This window comes from Haliotis asinina, chromosome 8 (genome assembly GCF_037392515.1).
Source record: "Haliotis asinina isolate JCU_RB_2024 chromosome 8, JCU_Hal_asi_v2, whole genome shotgun sequence".
Taxonomy (NCBI): domain Eukaryota; kingdom Metazoa; phylum Mollusca; class Gastropoda; order Lepetellida; family Haliotidae; genus Haliotis; species Haliotis asinina.
This window is the reverse complement of record NC_090287.1, coordinates 4,222,410-4,246,327: the sequence shown is the minus strand read 5'-3', so window position 1 is coordinate 4,246,327 and position 23,918 is coordinate 4,222,410. Positions and strand designations below refer to the sequence as shown.

Genomic DNA, 23,918 nt, shown 5'->3' with positions numbered 1-23,918 from the left:
TGACCCGCCTCTGAACGGCACGTAGTTAGCTATGTCTAGATAGACATTATCGATTTTATCTACAGCCCACCCGGACCCCAAGTGTGTGTAGCATTCTAGGTATTCTCGTATCTGCTGAAAACTGGTATCGATTGATGTGTCAATGGTCTCTGTATGTGTGACGACCTCTTGTTTACCTCGGAAGTAAGGCTGAACATACTCAGTGGTACTCCCAACCTGCTTATCGAACGACATTTTCACTGTGATCTGAAACTTGATACTTCCTAGGTTATTTAGTTCCTGGTTGACCTTATCAGCTATCAGAGGCTTGATATCTGTAATGTCTATGTTTCTATCAACGTGCATGCGCCAACCTCTCAAATAGTTGCCTACAGCGTGCTCAGTGCGCACAAACTGTAGGTCAATAGCTCTATTCTGTCGTAATAATTCTACAAGCTGTGGTTTTCTCATACGGGAATACCCGCCTAAACCCAAATCGTGTGCCTCGGCTTTCAGTTGTTTTACAGTGGGAGGTTTTGCTACGGGGGCATGTGATAACAATGCGGTTAACCCGGCTCTCCCCAGGTTTGAATAACCCGTGTATCCAAGCTGTTTTGCTTGAGCTTTTAATTGTGTTACCGTAGGAGGGGCTTCTAAACCTAGTAATCTCAACAATGCTGACTTCCGCATTCGAGAATACCCGATCACACCTCTCTGTTTTGCGACCCGCTTCAGCTCGCGCACAGTAGTCATAGTGTTTACACCTAAGAGAACCAAAGTCTAATTGGTTCACAGTAAAGGGAGGTAACCCTTAAGTGGCTGTTTCACGCACTGTTGGATATGTTTAATTGGAGTCTATCTTGAGCAGTCGCCTACGTTCTTTTATGTAGCCCTTTTTATTCTCGTAGATGAGTTGATGTCTGACTACGTTCGCTCCGTGAGCTTTACATAGACAGTAGTGCCCTTTAACCCCGATACCACACACAGAACACGTGTAGTTAGGACTTCCCATATGGAAACAACAGAACCCCTGATTCCTGCATTTCCTACCACAGGCCTCGGTCTTCCCCATAAGTATGTATTCGCATCGGTATGGAGCGGGTCTCATGTTTACTTATATAGGTATTTTAATTTAATTGCTTCGCAACCAACGCAGTAGCTGCTATACCCAACACTATGAAGACCAGTTCACGATTCATTTGTCCCTTGGATGGTGTGTAGTACTGAGCGAGTGTGGGTTTATTGAGCGGTTCCAATTGTTTACCAGTTAGTAGGTAGTATTCTTTCATTGCTTCATCGACATCGTTGAATGTTTGAACGGCATGGTTTTCACGCTGGAGTTGTTCGTTAATAAAATCAATCCTCTGGAGGCGTTTTTTAGCGTACTCGGCCTGTGCCTTTTGTAAGTTCTCAGTAGCGAGATCGTGCCGCTTCCTGTCTTCCTGTATTTCAGCCGCGTGATCATCTCGTAGTTTCGAGAAGAGGAAATTACTCCCGGAAAATGCCAGGGCATTCACTAACGCCCCACCGACCATCATAGCTATTGTGGCCATCCCTATATTTATTTCATTATATTATCAGGTATTATCCCTTGTTTTACTAGGATGTCTTTTGTGGCCATCGCCATACCAAGGTTCATTATGAGCATACCCATATCCTGCAGGTTGAAATCTAGCTTGATAGTTGGTTGTTTAAGCACCATTTTAGTCAACCGAGCGTACCCTACTGCTAGACTGGCGACCACTGTGGCGTGGTATGCGTCGTTGACGAACGTTTTCCCCTCAGACATTATGTATATATAAAAATATTTTAAATTATAACATGATATGCGGGTCGACAGTGGGGGTAACCCCCACACCCCCAACAGTGGGGGTTACCACCTCAGGTACCACCTCACGGTGAGGGTTTCCCTCACGTGTATATAACCACGAGATAGCCAAGGCAGCAGTTACGCCTACAGCCAACAACAGTCGGGGGTTGGTCACTTTATGTTGGTTACACCACCGTTTTTTACCGGCAGCTACTCTCTTAGGATTCTTCTGTCTGGTTACTGTTGGGGTCACTTCCCCCACTGTGGGGTGTACCCCCACTGGTTCCTGTGAAGGAGTCACTTCCCTCACTGTGGGGGGTACCACCACTGGGGTTTCCTCCTCCTCCCTGGCATCCATCTATACTATTGTTATTTTTTTTTTCACTCTCAAATTGACAATGTTTTGCCGTGATAATCGCCGCCGTCACTGGAGCCAACAACATACCATATTTGTGGTACAGCCCGCAGCTGATAGAGCTCACGGCGTGTTCGATAAAAGGGTCTTTCTCGAGGTCCTCCCACAGGTAAAGTCGGCGCTCTGGTGGAATGGGAAGGAAGTATGATACAATACCGGTGTATATCTGGGTCATAGCCGATCCTATTGTCTTTGTCATTTCTGCTCCGAGCCGGGACTCGTATCTAGCGTACAGCTTATCGATTTCTTCGGCTGACATTTTGTGAATTTTATCCGGAGTGTAGTCTCCAAAGTAATGTTTGGCTTTGTCGCCAACAGCCAACGCCACCAGTTTCTCTCGCTTATCATCAGTGGGGGTACCCCCAGGTACCAACTGTTCGAGCAATTCCTCACACTCCATCTTATAATATAACAAGTAAGATTTAGTTTTAACTATATAATACCCGATGCAGACAAAACACAGAGAAATGAAGGTTAAGTTGCACACGACAAATACTTCAAATATCATAGCTATATGCTTAGCTTTGCTTAGCTTTGCTTAGCTTTGCTTAGCATACTATATAAGCCACGGGTTGGTCGGTCTTTAGCACGAGCTTAGCATGTTTAGTTTCAGCGAGCTGTTTCTTTACCCGTTCCCGTTCTAATTTGCTCATCACATCGTTCTCTCTCAAACACTCCTCAAACGAATCCCTGTCCTTGCAGTGAAATAAGGCCACCCATCGCGTCTGCTCCCTGAGGTCTTTCAACACCGAGTTGAACTTCTGCGTTAGCACCCAGACGCTGTGATTTGCATGCCGGCCGGAGAAGGCCAGGTACGATAGCATGTCTCTCTTTTTTGTTATCTCGCGATTAGCGCTGCAGTCGTCCAGTATGAACAGCGTCGGTTCCCCTTTAAATTTCTCGTGAAGAGCTTTCAACCAGTCCTGCAGGCGTGTTCCAGGGTCGATTTTGTGTACGTCCGGGTCCGTCATCACCCAAGGTCGCGCGTACGTTTTATTCATGCTCAGAGTAGGGCACATGATAACGATGTTATCGAACACATCCTTGTAGTAACCCTCCAACATATCCAACATGAAAACGGTCTTCCCACAGCCAGTCTGCCCGCACACTATGGCGCAGTGTGGGTCAGTGGGTAGTTGTGGGTACCCCCGGGTACCCCCACTAGTAGATGGCTTGCACGAATCTCCCATTGTCTATATTAAGTTGCGCGTCCATAATAACGTACAGATATAATTTCAACTTACCAGCGGGTTGAGCCTTCTTAGTAATCTGGATGGTTATCCCTTCGCTGCCGTTATCTATACGGCGTCCGCTACCGTACAGTTTATCATCATCCGTGGATCGCATGTCCAACCATAGGGCGTACTTGGTGGTCGGGTATTCACCGATCTGCACGGAGCCGAGGTCCAGGTCCTTTGTTATGTAGTCCCCCACTGGTAGCTTTTTTATCTCATCCCACTGCTGGTGTGGTCTCATACCATGACTGAACAGCTGGTTGGGCACGCCCTCGATGGTCACTTCCACCTTTTCAATCTCGGGGTTGAAAAACTTCTCGCTGTCCCTCCGGAATGGCTCGTAATCCTCCACGGGGACGACCAGGATACCTTTCATCGATCGCGCCGGCACGTTCAGGTTGATATTCCACACAGTGTCACTCTTATCTCGCACGACTGATCTATGCCTCAGTACGCGATCGTACAGGATAGCCATCTTCCCAGAGTACTGGCTTCGAACCTGCCTGGCCAGCTCCGGGCTAGTGACCATGTCGAACTCCAGAGAGATGTTGTCTATGGCATAACTGGCCTCATCACCGTTCGGCGTACGCACTACTTTGCTATAGTCGTTAAACGTGAGCTCGTATTCGAGCCTATCACCCAGCGCGGCCTGGTAAAACGGCGCGTGTCCCGTGAGCAACTCGAAGTCGAGCGGCACGCAGAATCGATTCCCGTATGCTCGAGCGATGGCCTTTTCACCGTCCGATAGCTTGTCTAGCTGGTCTGGCGTGAAGGCATACCCTATGCGCGACCGGGTTGATTTGCTGATACCCTGGTACACATCATTGACTCGTTCTCCCTCGCTTTTCCAGAGATCCCCGTAGCAGTGAAACACGTCGCTGTCGTCGAATCTCAGCACCTCGTTACCGCTGATCTTGACGGTCGTTTTCTTGATGATAGCTCGACCCACGTTCCGCACTAGCTCGCGTTTGTCGTTGTCGGAGGTCAACGTGATATTGAACGCCAGTCGAACAGTGCCTGGTACAATGAGGTCATTCTCACCAAGGTTTGGAAATCTAACCAGCAGAGTTTGATTCTGGTCTATCTTGCTGGGATTGTTGGTGATGGTCACCGACTGGCGCACGGCTCTGGCTCCTAATGGCTCTCTCAATCTTCTGAAAGGATCTAATTTTCTGCCGTACATTATTATATATAAACGAAATATATTTTTAATACTAAATAATGGCTGAAGACATACCTATGAATGAGATGTGGGACGATAGTGCCCAGGCATTCAATGATGACCAGGAGACCTCATTCTCGCAAGGTGGCGAGCTCCTTAAGGGCGCCGTCGACGATTATTACAACGCAGTTGAAAATAGAGACAACATCCAGCCGTTGGGAAGGGAATATTCCAAGTTTACCCTCGATAGAAATGGCACGCTGCGTTTTAAGGGGATCGATCTCGTGAATAAACGCACGAGAGAACCGCTTGCTTTATCAACACTGAGCAGTAAACATGGGAGTAAATTTGTCTGCGATGAACTAGGCTTCATAGATTACGGTGGCGCGCGACCTAAGCAGTATCCTCCGAAGTTAGTTCAAAGTCTGGAAGGCATCAGGGACGCCCCATCGGATCAAAACATGACTTATGATATTGAAAAGGTGTTGGACGACTACAAGAACAAGCCCTTCCCGGGTCTCGAAATTACCTTTCGGGAACTGAAGGGGTTGGACCTGTTGATGCAAACCATTCGTGGTCAGCTCTGGAAAAGCACGGCCAAAATGAGTGAGATAGACGACCACATCGCCTATGAAAAGAAAAAACTCGGTGAAACTGAGGACGAGTCTATGAAAGCCACCATCGAGGAACGAATACGTAATTTGGAAGATGAAAGGCAGACCTGGTTGGAGACAGCGTCCGGCTACAAAGAAAAGCTTAGATCCCAGGTCAGCCGTGTGCGGGAAACAATCAATCAAGTCCTCCACCGAGACACCACGTTAGCAGACAGGATTCGGATATTGTTCCGGGAGCAAGGGATCACCATCGCCAGCATTCTGACTGCATTGGGTTTCATTATATCAACCCTGGTGGTGTCACTGACAGGGGGTACCCCTGTGGGGCCTGCCGGCGGCGGGGGAACTCCCACACCTGCCGGTGGTGGTGTTAAAGACTGGATAAAAAAACTCGGGGAAGGCCTAGCTAAACTGGCTGGTAAAGCCGCCGAAGCCCTTCCCGGCATCCTGGGTAGCATCGTCTCGTGGTTGTTGAGCGCTCTGGCTAAAACTGCCACGTGGCTCAGTCAAAACATGTGGGCAGCCATCGTCGCCCTGGTGGGCCTGGTGTACGTAGCGGCTAAGAAATCTTTAACCAAATAAGTCCCAAAGCTACCCCACCAACCACCAGGGCCGTTTTACTATCAATATGCTGCTGATAGGAGGCCTGCATATGAGGGGCCACCTCCTGTGGTGTTGGTTGAACTTTAGACTCCGGGGGTGGCGCCACTATACCCGTTTCACGTGGTGGGATGTGTGGGATATAGGGGGTGTTAATATCGGGGTTGATACCCAACTTTTGATCCGCCGTGGCTATGACTATTTTGTTGTTATAACCCACCACTTTTTTTACTCTCAGTTGCATATCACTCGGAGCCATGTACAACCCCACGCCGAACACGTAGTTGACTTTCGATCTGGCGTATTCTAACACGTTTTGGTAACGGTCGATGGCCCGCGGGAGATCAACTGGAGAATTGATAGCATCCTCAACGTTGGAAACGAACTGTGTCTGAGCGTCGTAAGCAGTTCCCTTACCGAGGATGTTGGAATGCATCATCGACTGCGCACCCAACAGCGCCCACACGTATGTTCTAATCGAGTCGTTCAAACGTATTGTACCAGCACGAGTGAATCCTTTCGATGTTTTTGAGATCATTTTAGTCCAGGCTGTGGATGCATCATGATTGGTTTGTTTTATACAGCTGACATGGATCTTTTCATTCGTTGTGGGGCCTGTAAATGTATGACGGTTTGGGTTGTATGAACCATCTTTAGAACCGGGCCTATATGTTCCGGACCTGTAGAAGTACACGAGAACTATACCGAGACCATGGTTCGCACCAGGAAGGCGAAAGTCTTTATTCGTTGGAATCTCAAACTCCCCACAAACACGTTCATAAGCGCGTCTATCATAGGGGTTATTCGTCATACTCCACGCTTTATCTTGGGGAAGAGGAGCACTTATTTCCTTCAATATTCGTCTCGTTTGATAATAAATATGAAACAAAATAACCGCCTTACTCAGTTCGTCTATACCGTAGTCTGGTGTCACACCCGACCCTGTCGTCGCACACCACACAGCAAAGTTGAGTTGGTTCTGCCAAAACTGCATTGGGTTTTGATTCCAGTTTACCACCGCCTGCGCGTTATTAACGGACACGATATAGTTTTCAAAGATATTAATAAAGGTTGTTTTAAACCCCGTGCCATCTGCATTCACCACGATTTTCAAGTGTGCTAAGTCCATATTATAATATATAAATTATATATTATAATATGTACATAACACTTCCAGGAATAATGAGCGGTGAGGCAGTTCAGCTGACGCACGCGATCGATAACACGTCAGGTCAACTCGAAGTCGCACTCTGCGATATCACCTACCTACCGCAATGGACTAACATCAACGCCAGCAACAATAAGCTGTTCGTCAGTGGAACTCGCAGTCAGATAACTGACGGCTACTACAGCGTGTGCTCTCTAAACGACGAGGTCTTCAAACCCCTGGGAGCCGAACTCAAGATGAACGACTCAAACGGCACAGTGGTGTTAATCAACAACGGAAGAAACCCCTTGAGGCTCGGCCGACCATTAGCGAGGATACTCGGTATGTCTCCTGACGAGATAAAACCAACAACAACCGTCACAGGCACGAAGTTACCCTAGTACCGTACCGAGAGCTGTACATTCATCTCGGTCAGGTGAGCACAACGTACAACATTCAAGGAGGTCACCCTTCCACTATACTGAGAGCAGTGCCGGTGAAAACTGAGAAATACAACGACGGTAGAACCGAGTCGTTTTCACCACGGCAGTATAAGAGATTAATCCAGGGCAACATGCCTGAGCTGACAATATCGGTGTTAGATATAAATCATAATCCTGTAAATATAGGATACCTCAGCTTAACGCTTCATGTAAAATGACCAGCGCACAAGGGCCCGGAGTGAAAAAATGCGTCAATATCGGGATCTCCGACCTCGGAGACACACGCGGTTTCGACGCTCCCGGAGTAGATGGTAAATCGTACGCCTTGCAACTGAAAAACAACATTTACAAACGTGTTGAAATCCCCTCCGGTGGAACCCTAAGTGATATAGTAGATACCACAAGAGCAACAGTCAACACTAAGTACGCCCTTGTCAACACTGGTAATAATAATTGGATAATATACCCATCGTTCGGGGGTAAACTGTTCGACTTAGACGATGTTGAGAGCACTACCGTCGCCCGAAACAAGCCATATATACTCGTCTTCACCGAAGATGACAAGTGGGTGTTGTTACCCGATAACGACGACTGGTTTCTCAATATTAGACTCGTCTCTCCCTACGTGTTTACTGATAACAAAGAGAACCACCTAAACAAAGTCGTGAACAATGGAACCCTGCTCGTGGCTTATGTCCCAACTCAGAGACGTAGCATAGTCGTCAGCCCAGTCAACACTATAGCAGCCCACATGCTATCGAGTAAACCGGCCATACAAAACGTGAAATTGCAGTTGGTGTCTGAATTCGAAGGTGTGGTCACTATACTAGAGGATCTACCGGCAAACTCAACACTGATCATCAAAGTCTACCTAGGGGAACCATCTGGGAATGATGTCGAGATCGTGAAGGGGATCAAACTCGGGTGGGGGAAACAACATCAGTATCAAGTTTGCAATGTTTACGTGCGGGTGGATGTCGGCTCCAACACCAGTCTGCAGGGGGTCAACGTGATCGTGGAAAACAAGATATCACTAACCAATATCTTCCTGCCTGCCAACATACACTTCATGGGTATGAAGTTCACCCCTGAACTATTATCAAAAAACCAGTTGGAAATTATATCGTAATAGTATAATAATGACCAGTCATCATCCCAACACTACGCTTAACGACCTAGGAGATACGGAGGGATTCGATCAGCCTGGTGAGGAAGACGCCTTATATATCCTGCACTTCAAAGACAACGTGTACAGACGGGTGTCGTTATCAGATTTTAAAGAGCCCAAATGGAAGATCAACTTAACACTCGCCTCACCTTATATCACAATGGATGAAAATGAGTGGATCTCTAAGATTAGTAACAACGGTAGCTGGATCGGGGATTTCATCATTCCGGAGAGGGGATTCAAGATAATTATTAATTTCGTAAATAAGTTAAGTTCTGTAGGGAAAAAAAAATTAACATTTAGCAATCGTTTGAGTAATATAAATATTCTTGATATATTCTCCCCTTCCACACTCATCATAGAAGTCTTCTTTTATTTAAGCAATGAAAACACCTCAAGAATACACCAAAGTTTACCCGGGGTGACAATACGCTGGTATGACGAACACCTAGGCCAATATTGTCGTATTGTTATACAACGGGATACCCCGGGTCATATAAACCGCTTAATAAGCCTCAGTGGGGTTTTGATTACAACAGGAAAGTCTATTAACCTCTCACCTATTACCCTGACTAGTGGTCTAGACCTTATAGACTTCAAATTCACTTATGGACTATTAACTGAAACCCAATTAAAATATCTTTCATAATATATATTATAGGATGGGTCTGTACCCAGTCGTAGAGGAAGTAGCGAAGACGTTGGAAACCGTAGATGGGTTCCGCTTGAGGCAGTTATGTGATGTGAAACGTCAACTAGAACATGACCGTGACACGCGGAAAGCACTATGTAAGAAGTACAATAGAGCTTTCAATATCGTGGACGGGGCTGACACTACCCTTATGGCAACCAGCATGGGACTAGGGGCTGCAGGTCTTGGGTTGTTAACCACCATCGTGGCTGCACCTATAGTGCTAGGTTTTGAAATAACAGCTGGGATAGCAGGGGTGTTAGGGTTGGCGCTTAAGTTGGTATCACGCAGACTGCATCGTAAGGCATTGAAACACGACGAGATCAGGGTTCTGGCCGAAGCAAAGCTCAACACAGTGAGTGAGCATATTTCCACGGCACTCTGTTAGTAAGATCTCAGAAGAGGAGTTTCGTTCAATCCTCTCTGAACTCACAAAATATAATGGAATGAAACAAGATATTCGATCCAAGTCTCGTAAGTCTGCTATCAGCGAGGACGAGAAAAAAAAGTACATAGAACAGGGGATACAAAAAGCCCAGCAAGCCTTTATTACAAACACCAAAGTGATCGTAGGCGGTTCACGTTAAACTGATATAAACGTGTATTGATCGTACCGTACGGCACAGTGTTACCTCCAACACACGTTAAGTAGTAGGGGTAATGTATCTATACCAGCCGGGGGAACACGAGGGTGATAGCCGTAAGCGGGCCACCGATCCTATATGGTCAGTCAAAACTTACAACATAGATAAAGTGGATATGAAAGCCGACGAACCTAACTTATACTACTTGAGGGATGGGCCGGGTAGGGGGTTTGTAAGAGAAGAATTATTGATCGTACCGTACGGCACAGTGTTACCTCCAACACACGTTAAGTAGTAGGGGCAATAGTAGCAAGAGCTAAGGGCCCAACCAAAGCCTTATTTAGTAAATAAGGCTTTGTAGAGACTTTTCTTGAAAGTGTTTTAGAACTGTCATTCCCTATACTACTGATCGGGTGGTCAGACTGGCTGATTGGGTTAACACGTCATCGAATCCCAAATGCGTAGATTGATGTTCATGTTGTTGATCCTCGGGCTGTCTTGTCCAGAACCGATTACTTACACACCACCGTCACACAGCTGCAATATTGCATAGTGTGGCATAAATATAGATTTTTAATTAGCCTTTGCTCCAACAGTGCAATAGCTTCCGGTAACTATTTGCATACGATTAAATATTTTCGGAAAATTTATTTATGTGAGAGTTATTTTCCGAGAGTTGTAGATTATCTGTGGTTACAAGAAGTTATGATTTGTTTGTGACAAAAAATAGCGATATTTTCATCAACCGATACACTTGCGTCTGTAATCTCCGATCGATATCACTGATGCGCTCACTGTACAAAATCACCATCACTGGACGCCTGCCTTAAAGTACACATTAATGAAGCACCACCCATTTTCATGCTACAAGATTGTGTTTAACACAACACACTGATCACACATGATATGGAAACCAAAGAGATGATTATAATTTCGATAACTGAACCATCTAAAGTGTCAATCCATCAACTACCAACACTGCTACTACTTTCGGCTGTAATTTATTGATGGTCGTGGGGGGGCACTATAAACGTTATCAATAACCATGTCCCAAACTATGGTCACGTGGTCCATCGTACACAAAGTTCCCCCAAAACGTTCACTGTTCAATCCTAAGCCAACAGTAATGGAGATATCAGTATTTGGTGTATCCTCCCCTCGCACGGATAACTGCTGCAACCCTCCTCCTCATGCTGGAAACCAAACGCCGAATATACATCACTGGAATCCTCTGCCATTCCTCATGAAGAGCCTGGGCTAATTCCTGTACATTTTGAAAAGGTGGATCCCTTACTTGAACCTGACGCCCCAGATGGTCCCATAAATGCTCAGTTGGGTTGAGGTCAGAGCTTCTCGCATTCTAAGGTAATCTGTCAACTGTGTTGTTCTGCAAGTATGCGATAACAGCTATGGAACGATGGGACCTAGCATTATCGTCCATAAATACTGGCCGACAGGCGAGAGGGTGGTTATCAAAATGCAGGACAACAGCAGCTTCCAGTAATTCCTGTTGGTATCTCTGACCATTGAGTGTCCCTTGAATGGTGATAAGATTCAGCTTACAGTCATAGGAGATACAACCCCACACCATTACAGAGTCACCACCAAGGGGTTTAGCTGCATGGATCATCCGCTGTTGATAAGCCTCATTTCTCCTTCTCAAAACGGCCATCAGTAACACGAAGAAGAAAACGGCTTTCACCGGACCAATGGATCCTGCACCATGTCCTCAAAGTGTGGTTTTGCCGTTGATTACACCACGCCAAACGTTGAGCCTTGTGTCTATGAGTGAGTAAGGGATGTCTGATTGGACGACGTGGACGGAGTCCAGCGCGTGAATTTCATGCTAAGTGCATGTGTACTAGTATTTATACATAACTGGTTGACTTCTCTGTTTTGATCCTTTTTGCTACAATCGACAATTATTTTTCGTGGTGCTTAATTATTGCTGATTTGTATATTTTCGAAGCTCTCCTAGAACTTAGATAGTCGTAAGTTAATGTTAATGTATGGCGCACTTACGACTATCTTAGCGCTAAGAGAGCTTCGAAAATGTAGGTCCAGGGCTCCAGGGGGTGAATAGCTTCCTTCAGCTATTTGCTTATTGCAAAATACTTTGTAGAATCAGGGACACTATATAGATCTACAGATTATCCCAGGTAAAATATATTAACCTCAGATTACCATAGAAGTGCAACAATGAGATTCCTTGAAAAAAGGCTGAGTTTAAATTGTGATACATATATATTTCTCTGGAAACTGTAATTCCACGTTCATTTTTTTGTCTGATTTGTGAAATGTACTCAAAGTGCCTGGCAACGCACTCGGGATAACCGCGAATCACGTGATTGTTTTGTGTCACATGATCACTTGTCAAAATGGCGCTGTCCGGTATGCAGATAGCTCTGATGATTGGGATGCTTGTTACTGGTAGCATCAACACGATCAGTAAAAAAGCACAGAATGATTGTGTGTATGTCTTTGAATTCATTTCACGTTTTGTGATGGAGTGACAATAGTGCACCTCTCCACTTGCAGATTAGTTACGTTGACGTATGGACATTATTCTCGCCACACGCCTCTTCCGTAAACAGTGTCACTTTGAACATAAAGAAGTTCTTGCCTTTTTATTTTTTTCCTCAACCTTCTTTTTGACTACACTATGTATTTCACAACTCATACTACATACAGTTTTTTTGTTATTCTGTCAGTTTCAGTTAACCCGTAAACATTTTTTTCCACGTATAACTTTATCCCTATTAGAGCATGTTGAACCATTCTATACAAGTATGGAAGGATTCTGTCAAATTTCCGCAAGTATTTATTGACAAGTTGGAACAAAACAGTAATTGAATTTTCTTTTCTTTTATATTTCAACGTATTCATTTTGGATAAGTGTGACTTGGGTAATATGTTGGCATTCTATTCTCAAGTTTCGGCATGTTTCTAAATCGTATTGACATTTGACAGACTTTAATCCAAACTAGTGAAAATGGATATATAATAGTTTCACACAATACATGTGGCAGAATGCAAAAGGCACAATCAGACATCACAACAACAGACTCCAAATGTTATTTTATTTTTTAATGTAATCATGATTTCTCAATACTAGTTCAGTATTTCAAAGTAATTTTGACATATCCTGTCATTAGTACTTTTCATCCTCGATATCTGCAGGATACATGTTCCGATAAGTTTCTACTATACCCTGGATGCGTCTACGGGTGCATTGATTCTATTACCTGCCTCTTCTGGCTCCGCATTCTCACAGTAGCCAGTCAGCAAAGCCACTGTTACAGCCGACTTTGTCAGTGTCAACAAAGGTAGTGGTCGCAGCCGCGTAGGTTTGCAGTGCGATTTGGGGGAACTGATACAAATTAATTGATAGGTCTGATACTTAAAACAAACATATGCAAGAACTCCCTCAACCTCTTTCAGAGAACCTCTGCATAGTTTCTGTTGCCAAGTGTAATCAATTAGATATTTACAAAAGCGAAAGAGAGTAGTGATTGGTTTGCTCAACTTCCCAGCATAGAAACCTCTTTGGATAAAAAGCCAGCCAAGTGAGGTAATACGTTTATGATTTATCGGGCTGAGCTGAAGATGCATCCAGAGTATAATGGAGATCTATCCATCAGAACATATACCTAGGAGATATCAAGGATGTAGCACTTTTATGTTCATATAGTATTACCATATCTTCAATACAACTGAATTTATACATCATAACCCTGTCTTGAATTATTTTTACATTTATTCCTGTCTTCTGTGTACCCCTGAAGATTCGGGTAAGAATTGTTGTCACCCATGCTTGCTGTCAGAGGTGACTAATAGGATCAGGTGGTTAGGCTCGCTGACACATGTCATCGTACCCCAATGGTGAAGATCAGTGTTTATGCTGTTGATCACCAGATTGTCTGGTCGAGATTTGATTATTTACAGACTGTCGCTATATTGTAGTTATATTGCTAAGTGTGGCATAAAACCTCACTCGCTCACTGGCTCACCCACTCACCCGCTCACTCACTCTTCTATATCTTTTGTTTTGCCAGTGCCCCTGGATACCCAGACAGAAGCGCCAACAGTACAACAAAACCACATGACTTTGATCACCCCTGGTTTCAAACCTTCATCATGTTCATAGGTGAGTTCTAAACATTATCAGTGAGCGGACTGACTTGGACCTTCAGCATTTTTACAAGAGGCAAAGGTTTTCCTCTGCATAACGGTCTGTGGAAATCTGAAACCTGAAGCCAGAGTGTTTTTCATTTAGGTAAGCCATTTACTTACAGAGTATATTAAGCTGAACAAAAATAACTGAGAAAATATAGCTCAAGCCAAAATGAATTGAATGGAGACAGTTTTTCATCTTGCTTGATCATGTTGATCATTACAGAACACATCTTTGGTTCATTTTCATGATATCTGTGTATAGTGGTTTCCATGGGTTTGTGTTTATAACTGCATTTTGAAAATGAACTGGACATGAAACATAAACTTTGCTGAATATGACTGAAGGCTGTCAGAGGTGACAGATGGAAACATAAAGCAGTTTAAACATTTGTTGTTAGGCTGTTGTCACCTTGTCTTTCAGTTGGTAACTTTGGCTTTTATACTGAAAATACTAGTTTGATTCCCAACATAGGAAACATCTCTTGGTGCTGCTAGTTGTGATGCTGCTGCTGTATAAACACGCACAGACACACACAGACACAGACACAGACACACAACACACACATGCACATACGCACCCTCCCTTCTGCACTGTCCTCGAGGAATCTGCACCTCACACAGCAGAGAGAATGATCAGTTAGACTCAGATGTACCAGGTGTTTTCATGTAGTTCTAAGACGGAGTACTCAAAGGAAGAAACACCCAGCCATCACAGTGATGTCCACTTGGGGTGATTAGTAATGTAGTCTTGTGTGGTAGAGGTGTGACGATACAGGTATTTCAAGATACAATACAGATCTTGATATTTTGGGACGATATGATTCATACAAGAAATGCATACATTTTGTTTGATAGCATGTAATAGTGTAAATTTTGTCATAACCAACAATTTGTAGTAAAAATTTAAAAAATTTAAGGTCAGCGATACATATCACAATGCGAAAAAAGTATCAATATATTGTCACAATTATCAATGCCATGAAATATCGTCACACCTCCATTGTGTAGTATATTTGATATGCGCAGCAGATTTGATGTTGTTGGTGTGATGTCATGTTTGTGTTGTTTCAGGTGAAATGTCCTGTCTGTTTGGTTTATGTGTCATAAGAAGAAGAGAAAGAATTGCGTATGCAAAAGAGGTATGTAGATGAGAATGTGTGGGAAATTGCGTGATTTCAGTTGATTTATTAAATAATAATTGCCATTATTGCTCTAAATGAAATGTCAAGATCATCATTTTCTACAACAATGGAACCTCAGTTATGAATTATTTATGGTTTCATTGTATATTCAGGTTATATTTCTATTCTCTTCCCTCGGGTACTTTAGGAACTAGTAACATTCCAACAATTAGTGTAGGAGACCTTTTGTGTTGAATGATATATACATACTTTAGGTGACGAGCCAGACGCTTCCACAAGCTCCCATTCGTCCTCTACAACAGAAAAGGTGAGACTATCTCCAGGTTCTATGGGTACGTGCACAAGGTGGCTCAAGTTGTACTCCAGGAAACATTTGAGCCTTACAGCAACAAAAGCACACAAAGTAGCATCAAGTAACATTGCAATTTGCACATCTAAAAATAGCTCTACATCTCTGTCACTGCATTGAGGATTCAGTCATGTTGAGATAAAAAAATCAAGTTTGCAGTCAAATATTTAAAAGTACTTTGCTAAGGTGATTGGAAACTTTAAGCCACTTTGAAAATGTTTGATTTCTCTTAATTTTCTAATAGTTTCATTAGAAATTCCTTTGTTATTATTATTGTCAGTGCAAGTGGTCATTAGAGAAAGCATTTCTGGGAACTCAGATGTCGATTTTTGTAAAATGTTGTCAGAACAGTATAATGACATTTGTGATAGTTGTCTCCCAGGCTGGTGTGATTAAGCACAGTAAAATAATTTTGAAATAGCAAGATTAAAACTGGACTTTTATGGATTAGAAGATTGAGTTGCTCCTGAATATGATAGTTGTGTGTTTGAGCCTAAATTTACATTGTTTATAATGCATGTGAAATTAAGATTCAGTAAATGTTTTAGAATATAGGAAATTATTTGAATGTCACTGCTATATGCATGTCTGAGACATTGTTAGCTGTGATTGTACCTCTAGAAAATATTCTCTATCAGGATTTGTCTCAAAATCCGAAAGGAATACCAGAATATCTATACACGGTGTCTACTTATGCTATAATTCTCATTGCAGAATTTTTGAACTTATTCTGATTGTGCCGACGTTATGTGACCTTATTGGAACATCACTAGCTGGTAATTTTCCATTCTGTATTATTACTAATTAGGCTACAGAATAGAATGAGTATGTTAAGGAAATTACATCACTTCTATTATTATCCCAGGAGTTTTACACCAGTGGGGAGACTATTTTGTTTAATCAAATCCAAACATTAGGTCTGAAGATTAAACACTTCAACATGAGCCAGTGCCATCAAATACAAGAGAAGCAGAATATTTACTAGAATAAAGTAAGAAAATATATGTTGCTTCGTATAATAAAAGGAATGTGGTGCACATTCTGTCTGGGACAAGAGCTCCAAGTCAGTCAGCAACGTCTGGCAATGATGAAAACCCATCCATGAAGTTATTTTTTTCAAAAAGAGACTTCATAAGACTAGGCATGACTTTGCACATACAAGCTGAAACTGAGACAGTTGTGTTTCAGGGATTGGTCTCCTGTACGTGGATGCCTCTGTCTGGCAGATGCTGAGAGGGTCCATCATCATATTTGCTGGCATTCTGTCGGTAGGTCCAGTAAATCACATCATCATCCAGGTAGACATGATAACAGATATGCAAGCTGCAAGGTTAGTTTGGCCTTTCCATGACTTGGTATAAAGTTTTAAAACATGTCAGATGGTTGAAATAAGAATATTTATTACTGATTGCCTTGACAATCAAGGACTACTGGCTGTCACCAATCACAAGAGCTCCTTTCCTTCCCCAAGCAAGGACTACTTGCCTTCCCCAATCAAGCATTACTTTCCCTCTCCAATCAAGGATTACTTTCCTGCCCCAATCAAGGACTATTGGCCTTCCCCAGTCAATCAAGGTTTACGTGACTTTACCTGTCAAGGATTACTTTTCTGCCCCAATCAAGGATTACTTGCCTTGGAACATGTACTTTGATTGTTATCCCCTGCTGTGTGTTTAGAGCAAAGTGGAGTACTTAGCATTAGGTTCTGTCCGTACAAATGTATGTATGTACAAACTGGAATATCTTAAGAACCTGTTTCCTGTTTCAAAATCTTGACAACAGAATCATGTAAATGTTTGTATTGACTTTAATGTTTCATGGTATTTATTTCATGAATATTATTTTCATATCAGTGGCATGTTTCAGAAAATATTTTTGAAAAGGAAACTGACGTGTATCCACTGGTCTGGGATGATTGTGACGATGTTTGGTCTGGTGTTGGTGGGATGTTCTAGTGTGTTCAAGAGTCAAGCTGGATCATCTGCATCCAACACGTTGCTGGGTATGGATACAGTCTTCACAGCTGAGTTGATAACCTTGTTACAGGCAGCATTGCCCATCACACATTGGTCTTGTCTCATGTTTTGTTATGACATTAATCAATTATGTACAGTTTCATCTCTAAAACAGTGAAGGAATGACAAAGAAAAACAAAGGAATTTGACAAACATTTCTCCAGTCATTGTAGTGTGTGCTGTTTGAGCAGGAAGTAGTTAAAAATGCTAATGACTAGAAACATAGGAGATATATCAGAAGCAGTATTTTCTGGCTTTGCCTCGGAAATCTCAGAGTTTAAAATCCCCAATGCCTGCTTTGTGTAGCATCACTAGCTACAGACTCAGATGACTTGATACAGTGGTTCTACACTGTCCTCTTTATACTAGCATTCAGCAAGATAAATTTGTGATATTGCTCATGTAGTGGTTGAGTGAGTAATGTTTGTCCAGCTGGTTCTAGAGTGTAATACCTGACCATTAAAGTGAATAGTTATTGCCCATCTAGAGGTAGATGTGCTTCTTTCAGGTATTGCCTTGATAATCTCCAGTCAGATTGTCAGCGCCAGCCAAATGGTTCTTGAAGAGCTATTTTTGAAGAAAAGAAATTTTCCTCCTTTACAGGTATTTTGTTTTGAATTCCCAGTCAATAGTATTTATATATACTTACATGATTATTTTGTATTAATAATTGTTTTCATATATGTGGAGGGGTAGCCTAGTGGTTAAAGCGTTGGCTTGTCACGCCGAAGACCCGGCTTGAAATCCCCACATAGGTACAGTATGTGAAGCTCATTTCTAGTGTCCCTTGCCATGATGGTGCTGCAATATTGCTAAAAGCAGCATAAAACCAGTCAGTCAGTCAGTCAGTACATATATGTATCATCTCTTGTAGCATAGAAATACCAAGTGAGAGATTTTCTCTCAGCATGCCTTGCTACCAAACGACCTGCAACACTTCCATAAGACCCGTGAAGATGCAGGATAGAACTGATCTTCAGTAACCCATGCTTGTTGTAAGAGGCGACTAATGGGCTCAGGTGGCCAGATTCGCTGACTTGGTTGACACGTCATTGGTTTCCACTGGATTGTCTGGTCCAGACTTGAACGTTTACAAACTGCCGCCATAGCAGTATCTGTAATACTGCTGAGTGTGCTGTAAAACGTAACTCAATCACCACCATACAACCTTGCTACCAAACATCCTACATCACTTACCTCATTCCACACATCTTTCCATATGACATCCATACACCAACCTTGCTACCAAACATTCTACATCACTTACCTCATTCCACACATCTTTCCATATGACATCCACACACCAACCTTGCTACCAAACATCCTACATCACACCAACCTTGCTACCAAACATCCTACATCACTTACCTCATACCACACATCTTTCCATATGACATCCATACACCAACCTTGCTACCAAACATCCTACATCACACCAACCTTGCTACCAAACATCCTACATCACTTACCTCATACCACACATCTTTCCATATGACATCCATACACCAACCTTGCTACCAAACATCCTACATCACACCAACCTTGCTACCAAACATCCTACATCACTTACCTCATTCCACACATCTTTCCATATGACATCCATACACCAACCTTGGTACCAAACATTCTACATCACTTACCTCATTCCACACATCTTTCGATATGACATCCACACACCAACCTTGCTACCAAACATCCTACATCACACCAACCTTGCTACCAAACATCCTACATCACTTACCTCATACCACACATCTTTCCATATGACATCCATACACCAACCTTGCTACCAAACATCCTACATCACTTACCTCATACCACACATCTTTCCATATGACATCCATACACCAACCTTGGTACCAAACATCCTACATCACTTACCTCATACCACACATCTTTCCATATGACATCCATACACCAACCTTGGTACCAAACATCCTACATCACTTACCCCATTCCACACATCTTTCCATATGACATCCACACACCAACCTTGCTACCAAACATGTAGCTTTATTTCCAAATTCCAAACCTCACTTTTCAACAACTAACCTCATTTCTAAACAAGTCTAGATATTTCCTCTGTGTGTTTTTCAGGTTGTCGGTATGGAAGGGACATTTGGTCTGCTCTTGATGATGTTTGTGAGTATGAAATTAATGGATTTCCTGAGTATTTCTGTAACAACATTGCCATAAGTTAAAGTGAGCCTGGACCAGCAGAGTGGCATAGTCAACTTCCTGAAGGACAAGCGTGACATGCTCCCTCCATTGTGTTACATGGCCGCAAGACTGATATGGTTGGCTCTGTTTTTTTCAGATTGTGCTCCCTGCTATGTACTTTATCCCAGGGAAGCAGGTGAACAACAGCTATGAGAACAGTCTTGATGCTCTCTACCAGATAGGGAACAGTCCTCGTCTCCTGATATTCTGTCTGCTGTACCTCATCTCAATTGCATTTTATAATTACTTCGGGCTGTCTGTCACCAAGTCACTCACAGGTAATATTATTCATGTGTATACTGCTGTACGTCAAATGTATAACTGTTAGTTTGAAAAGACTTACAAAACACTGTGTTGTACACTGTGTGTTCCAGCTGTGCATAGGACACTGATTGACGCGTGTCGGACCATGCTGGTTTGGGGAGCGGATCTGTTCATCTTCTATGCATTTGACAAGGTAATTTGTATTCAAAAGGTGAGAAACAGTTGGTCAATATTTACACCTAAGTTAGCAGTAGTTCATGTATTTCCCACTATCCCCTAAAAATGGAGTTTGAGCAAGACAAACCAGCGATTGAAAGTATGAGCAACTGATTGTATGACCACACAATGCTAATAATCCATGTGAGGATTTTGTGTTAGAATAGATTCCTGGCCTATACTGGCAGCAACCCAAATGGTCAGGTGGTTAGACTCAGTCGATTGCATGTCATCGTATGCAACACCAAGGAACAATGCTCAAACTATCAATCACTGGATTGTCCGCAATCATACAGCTAGAATATTGCTGTCGGTGACTTTAAACAAAAAATGAGAACTAATTCAACTGACCAAAACATCTTACAAGTTACAGTTATGGCACCCAGGCCATCTGTCTACCCCAATCCTCATAGTGTCATTGTTAACGATCTGGATAAGATCGCTATTCAGCAAGCCATGCATGTCGTATAAGAGGTGACAAACAGGATTGTATGGTCAGGTTCACTGATTTGATTACACGTCATCATGTCCCAACTGTGTTGAACGATGCTCATGATTTTGATCACTGGATTGTTTGGTTGAGACCTGGTTATTTACAGATGGGCACCAAATAGATGGAATATTACTGAGTGCTGTGTTCAACAATAACAAACAATCAAACACCATAGTGTTCAGGATATAATGTTTCTAGAATAATCTATGAACATTCATGATTCTTTTCTTCATTGCAGAACTTTGGGGAGCCATTTGATAAGACATATGGACTGTTGCAAGGTAATACTCTGTCTCCATGGAACAAGCCTATGACCTGTCATCTCAGTGTATCATCCCACGAAAACTTACAGTTCAACACAACATATTTTAGACGACTGTGATATTGATGTTAAACCGTTATATGGAATTACTTCTCATGATTATGTATAGGAGTATAAACTTCATCATGTTCAACATAACACCATTCCTTGTGTCAAGAATCTTCCTCAATTATATTTCAGTTGATGGGTTCTTCTTCTTGATGATTGGCACAGCTCTGTACAACAATTTGCTGGATTTCTCCTGGTTACCGTGCTGTCAGACAGGCCAGGAGATGCAGCACATCCGCCCCGAACAGCGCCACATTCAGGGGGCTGAGGAATCCTACTCTTCTGTTGATGAACGCTCTCAACTTCTGGATGGCAATAAGCGTTCATATGACTAGACAGCTGTAAAACATGAAGTCAGCACTCATTGGAGATACATCATCCTAGTGAGTGAGTTTAGTTGTACGCCACACTCAGCAATAGCCCAGCTATATGGCAGCGGTCTGTAAATAATCGAGTCTGGACCAGACAATCCAGTGATCAACAACATAGCATCAATCTGTGCAATTGGAAACCGATGACGTGTCAACCAAGTCAGCGAGCCTGACCACCCAATCCCGTTAGTCGCCTCTTACGACAAGCTGAGTCACATTTATGGTAAGCATGGGTTTCTGAAGGCCTATTCTACCCCGGCACCTTCACGGATCTACATCATTCTAGGACCATAGGTTCAGCCACCATGATTGTTGTCAGTCTAAAATGCTGATCAGGTGTGAGCAGTGTGGACCAGGCTGACTGAGAGTCTACATCCCCACTCCATCATCATCATCAGTCACTATGTCAGTCACTGGCGTGGCAGGTTCAGCCAGCTATGATCACGAGGGAATATTGCCAAGGCATAACATTCACTTTCGGGAAAATTGACACTGCAAAGTTTTAAAAAACAAGATGGGCACAGATGAAGACTGTTGGTTTCTCAGGATTACAGCAAGATTGTAGCTAATTGTTGTGGTCCAGTTCCTCTATGCTCTTCCCAGCAGTGGATCTGTTCAGTCTAATCAACTGGACAACTCGATACATATTCTTGTCATGGGAAGTCCTCTTTAAGCAGAACCCTGACAGCTAAAAATGTTCTCCAATCACTTGTTACTTTGCATCTCAATGTTTGATAGGCAAATGTATTTTAGTTATGAAACTCAAAGGAAAACAATATTATGGTAATGTGTAACTGTTGAAAACACAATAAGTTGTTTCCATTTCAGTATTCAGTATTTTGTGTGACATCTTCTAGTCATATTAAGTGTTACCCTTAACACTTAAGCATTTACTGTAATATATGTGCTAAGCACCCAGGTCCTGGGGTTCAATCCCATCATGACTACTCCCAGTTTAACTACCCGAGTCTTTGCAGTTCAGGCCTTGTGTAGTCTTTCCAATTTTGTTTATAGAAAAGAAGAGGCTAAATTGTGATGTCATTCTGACTTTAAGTCACAATATGATTTGAATGACATCACCACCGCTGCAACGCAACATTACAACTACGTATGATAAAGTCTTCAAATTTTCAAGAATTGAACACTACTTGATCCAGCCAATCAGATTTAAGAAAACAGTGAGTTTTTCCCGACAATTTGGTTTGTTTTTAACAAACCACATTAACAGACTGAGAATGAAGCTATGGAGTGGTATTGTCAGTGGCAGTTTAAAAGAGTGGCAGTATGTTGGTGTTGCACTGACGAAATGGAGGCTACACTGATGTTGACAGTGTACACTGTGCAGCTTAGATCCTGTTTCACAATAGCATTTTCATAATTGGAATTCTAGTCAACATATCAGTGAACTCGCTTCTTGTCGTTGTATATTCACATTTCATTTGACACATCAGACTTTAATATCCTAATTCTACTGTGTTAAATCTTTTATACAATGTTGTACGAACTGTGTGAACAAAAAGACTTTTCATTTCCTAAATGTCACAATTCTTTGAATAATATCCAAATTTTACAGAATCGAAATCTTTTATACAATCTTGTATGAACTGTTTGAATATATAATGTACTTTCAAAAAAACACAAAAAACCCTTTTCATTTCCTACATGCTACGAACCTTGGAACAAGTAAACATCCTCTGTACACTCCCTAGTCATCTGTCTGTAGGCAAGCAATTTGGGGGGTTTTCCCACCCTTTCGAATGGTGCTACTGCATGGACATTTGTTGCAGATCTACAGCCGTTAATACAGAGTACATGGCATTGAGGTGACGGAGGTACTGGTTTTGTTAGTTTACCTCAATGCGAAACTTTCACTTTCAAAACCTCAATACTCAACTATTTTGTTTGTGAACTTTTTGACCAAAAAATCAGTATTTTGTATTTGTGGTTTTATGACTTTTTTTGCTGTTGTAAATATTGTACAGATACAAATAAATTGATACATCATTATGTTTTTGTTGACACGAAATGATCTTTGAAATAGGTTGTGATCTTAGTGAGGATGTGAGTTTAGTCTTACTCTGCACCCAGCTACAGTCCAGCTATATTGCAGTGGTATGTAAGAAAGCAAGTCTTGACCAGACAATCCAGTGATCAACAGCATGAGCATCAATATGCCCAGTTGGGAACTGATGATGTGTCAACCAAGTCAGTGAGCCTGGCCACCCAATCCCAATAGCCGCTTCTTATAACAAGCATGGGTTGCTGAAGACCTATTCTAACATGGATCTTCACATCACAACTGTTAAAAAAATGGAATCTGGACCAGACAATCCAGTGATCCACAGCATGAACATTGATCTGCACGATTGGGAACCAATGAAGTGGCGACCTGATCACCTATCCCATTAGTCGCCTTTTGTGGCAAGCAGATCTTAATGCAGAGTAAACTGTTGG

At 42.6% G+C, this 23,918-nt stretch overlaps 1 protein-coding gene across 1 annotated transcript; it reads left to right on the top strand.

The window, feature by feature from the left end:
- Positions 1-12,204: 12,204 nt before the first annotated feature.
- On the top strand, positions 12,205-23,471 carry LOC137294808 (solute carrier family 35 member F6-like). The gene is made up of 13 exons (XM_067825925.1): positions 12,205-12,321; positions 13,904-13,995; positions 15,096-15,163; positions 15,421-15,473; positions 16,230-16,291; positions 16,704-16,783; positions 17,382-17,517; positions 18,039-18,133; positions 19,628-19,672; positions 19,848-20,028; positions 20,125-20,207; positions 20,962-21,004; positions 21,226-23,471. Exons 1-13 carry the CDS (start codon positions 12,227-12,229, stop codon positions 21,426-21,428), a joined length of 1,236 nt encoding a protein of 411 aa, XP_067682026.1. The 5' UTR covers positions 12,205-12,226; the 3' UTR covers positions 21,429-23,471.
- Positions 23,472-23,918: the final 447 nt, after the last annotated feature.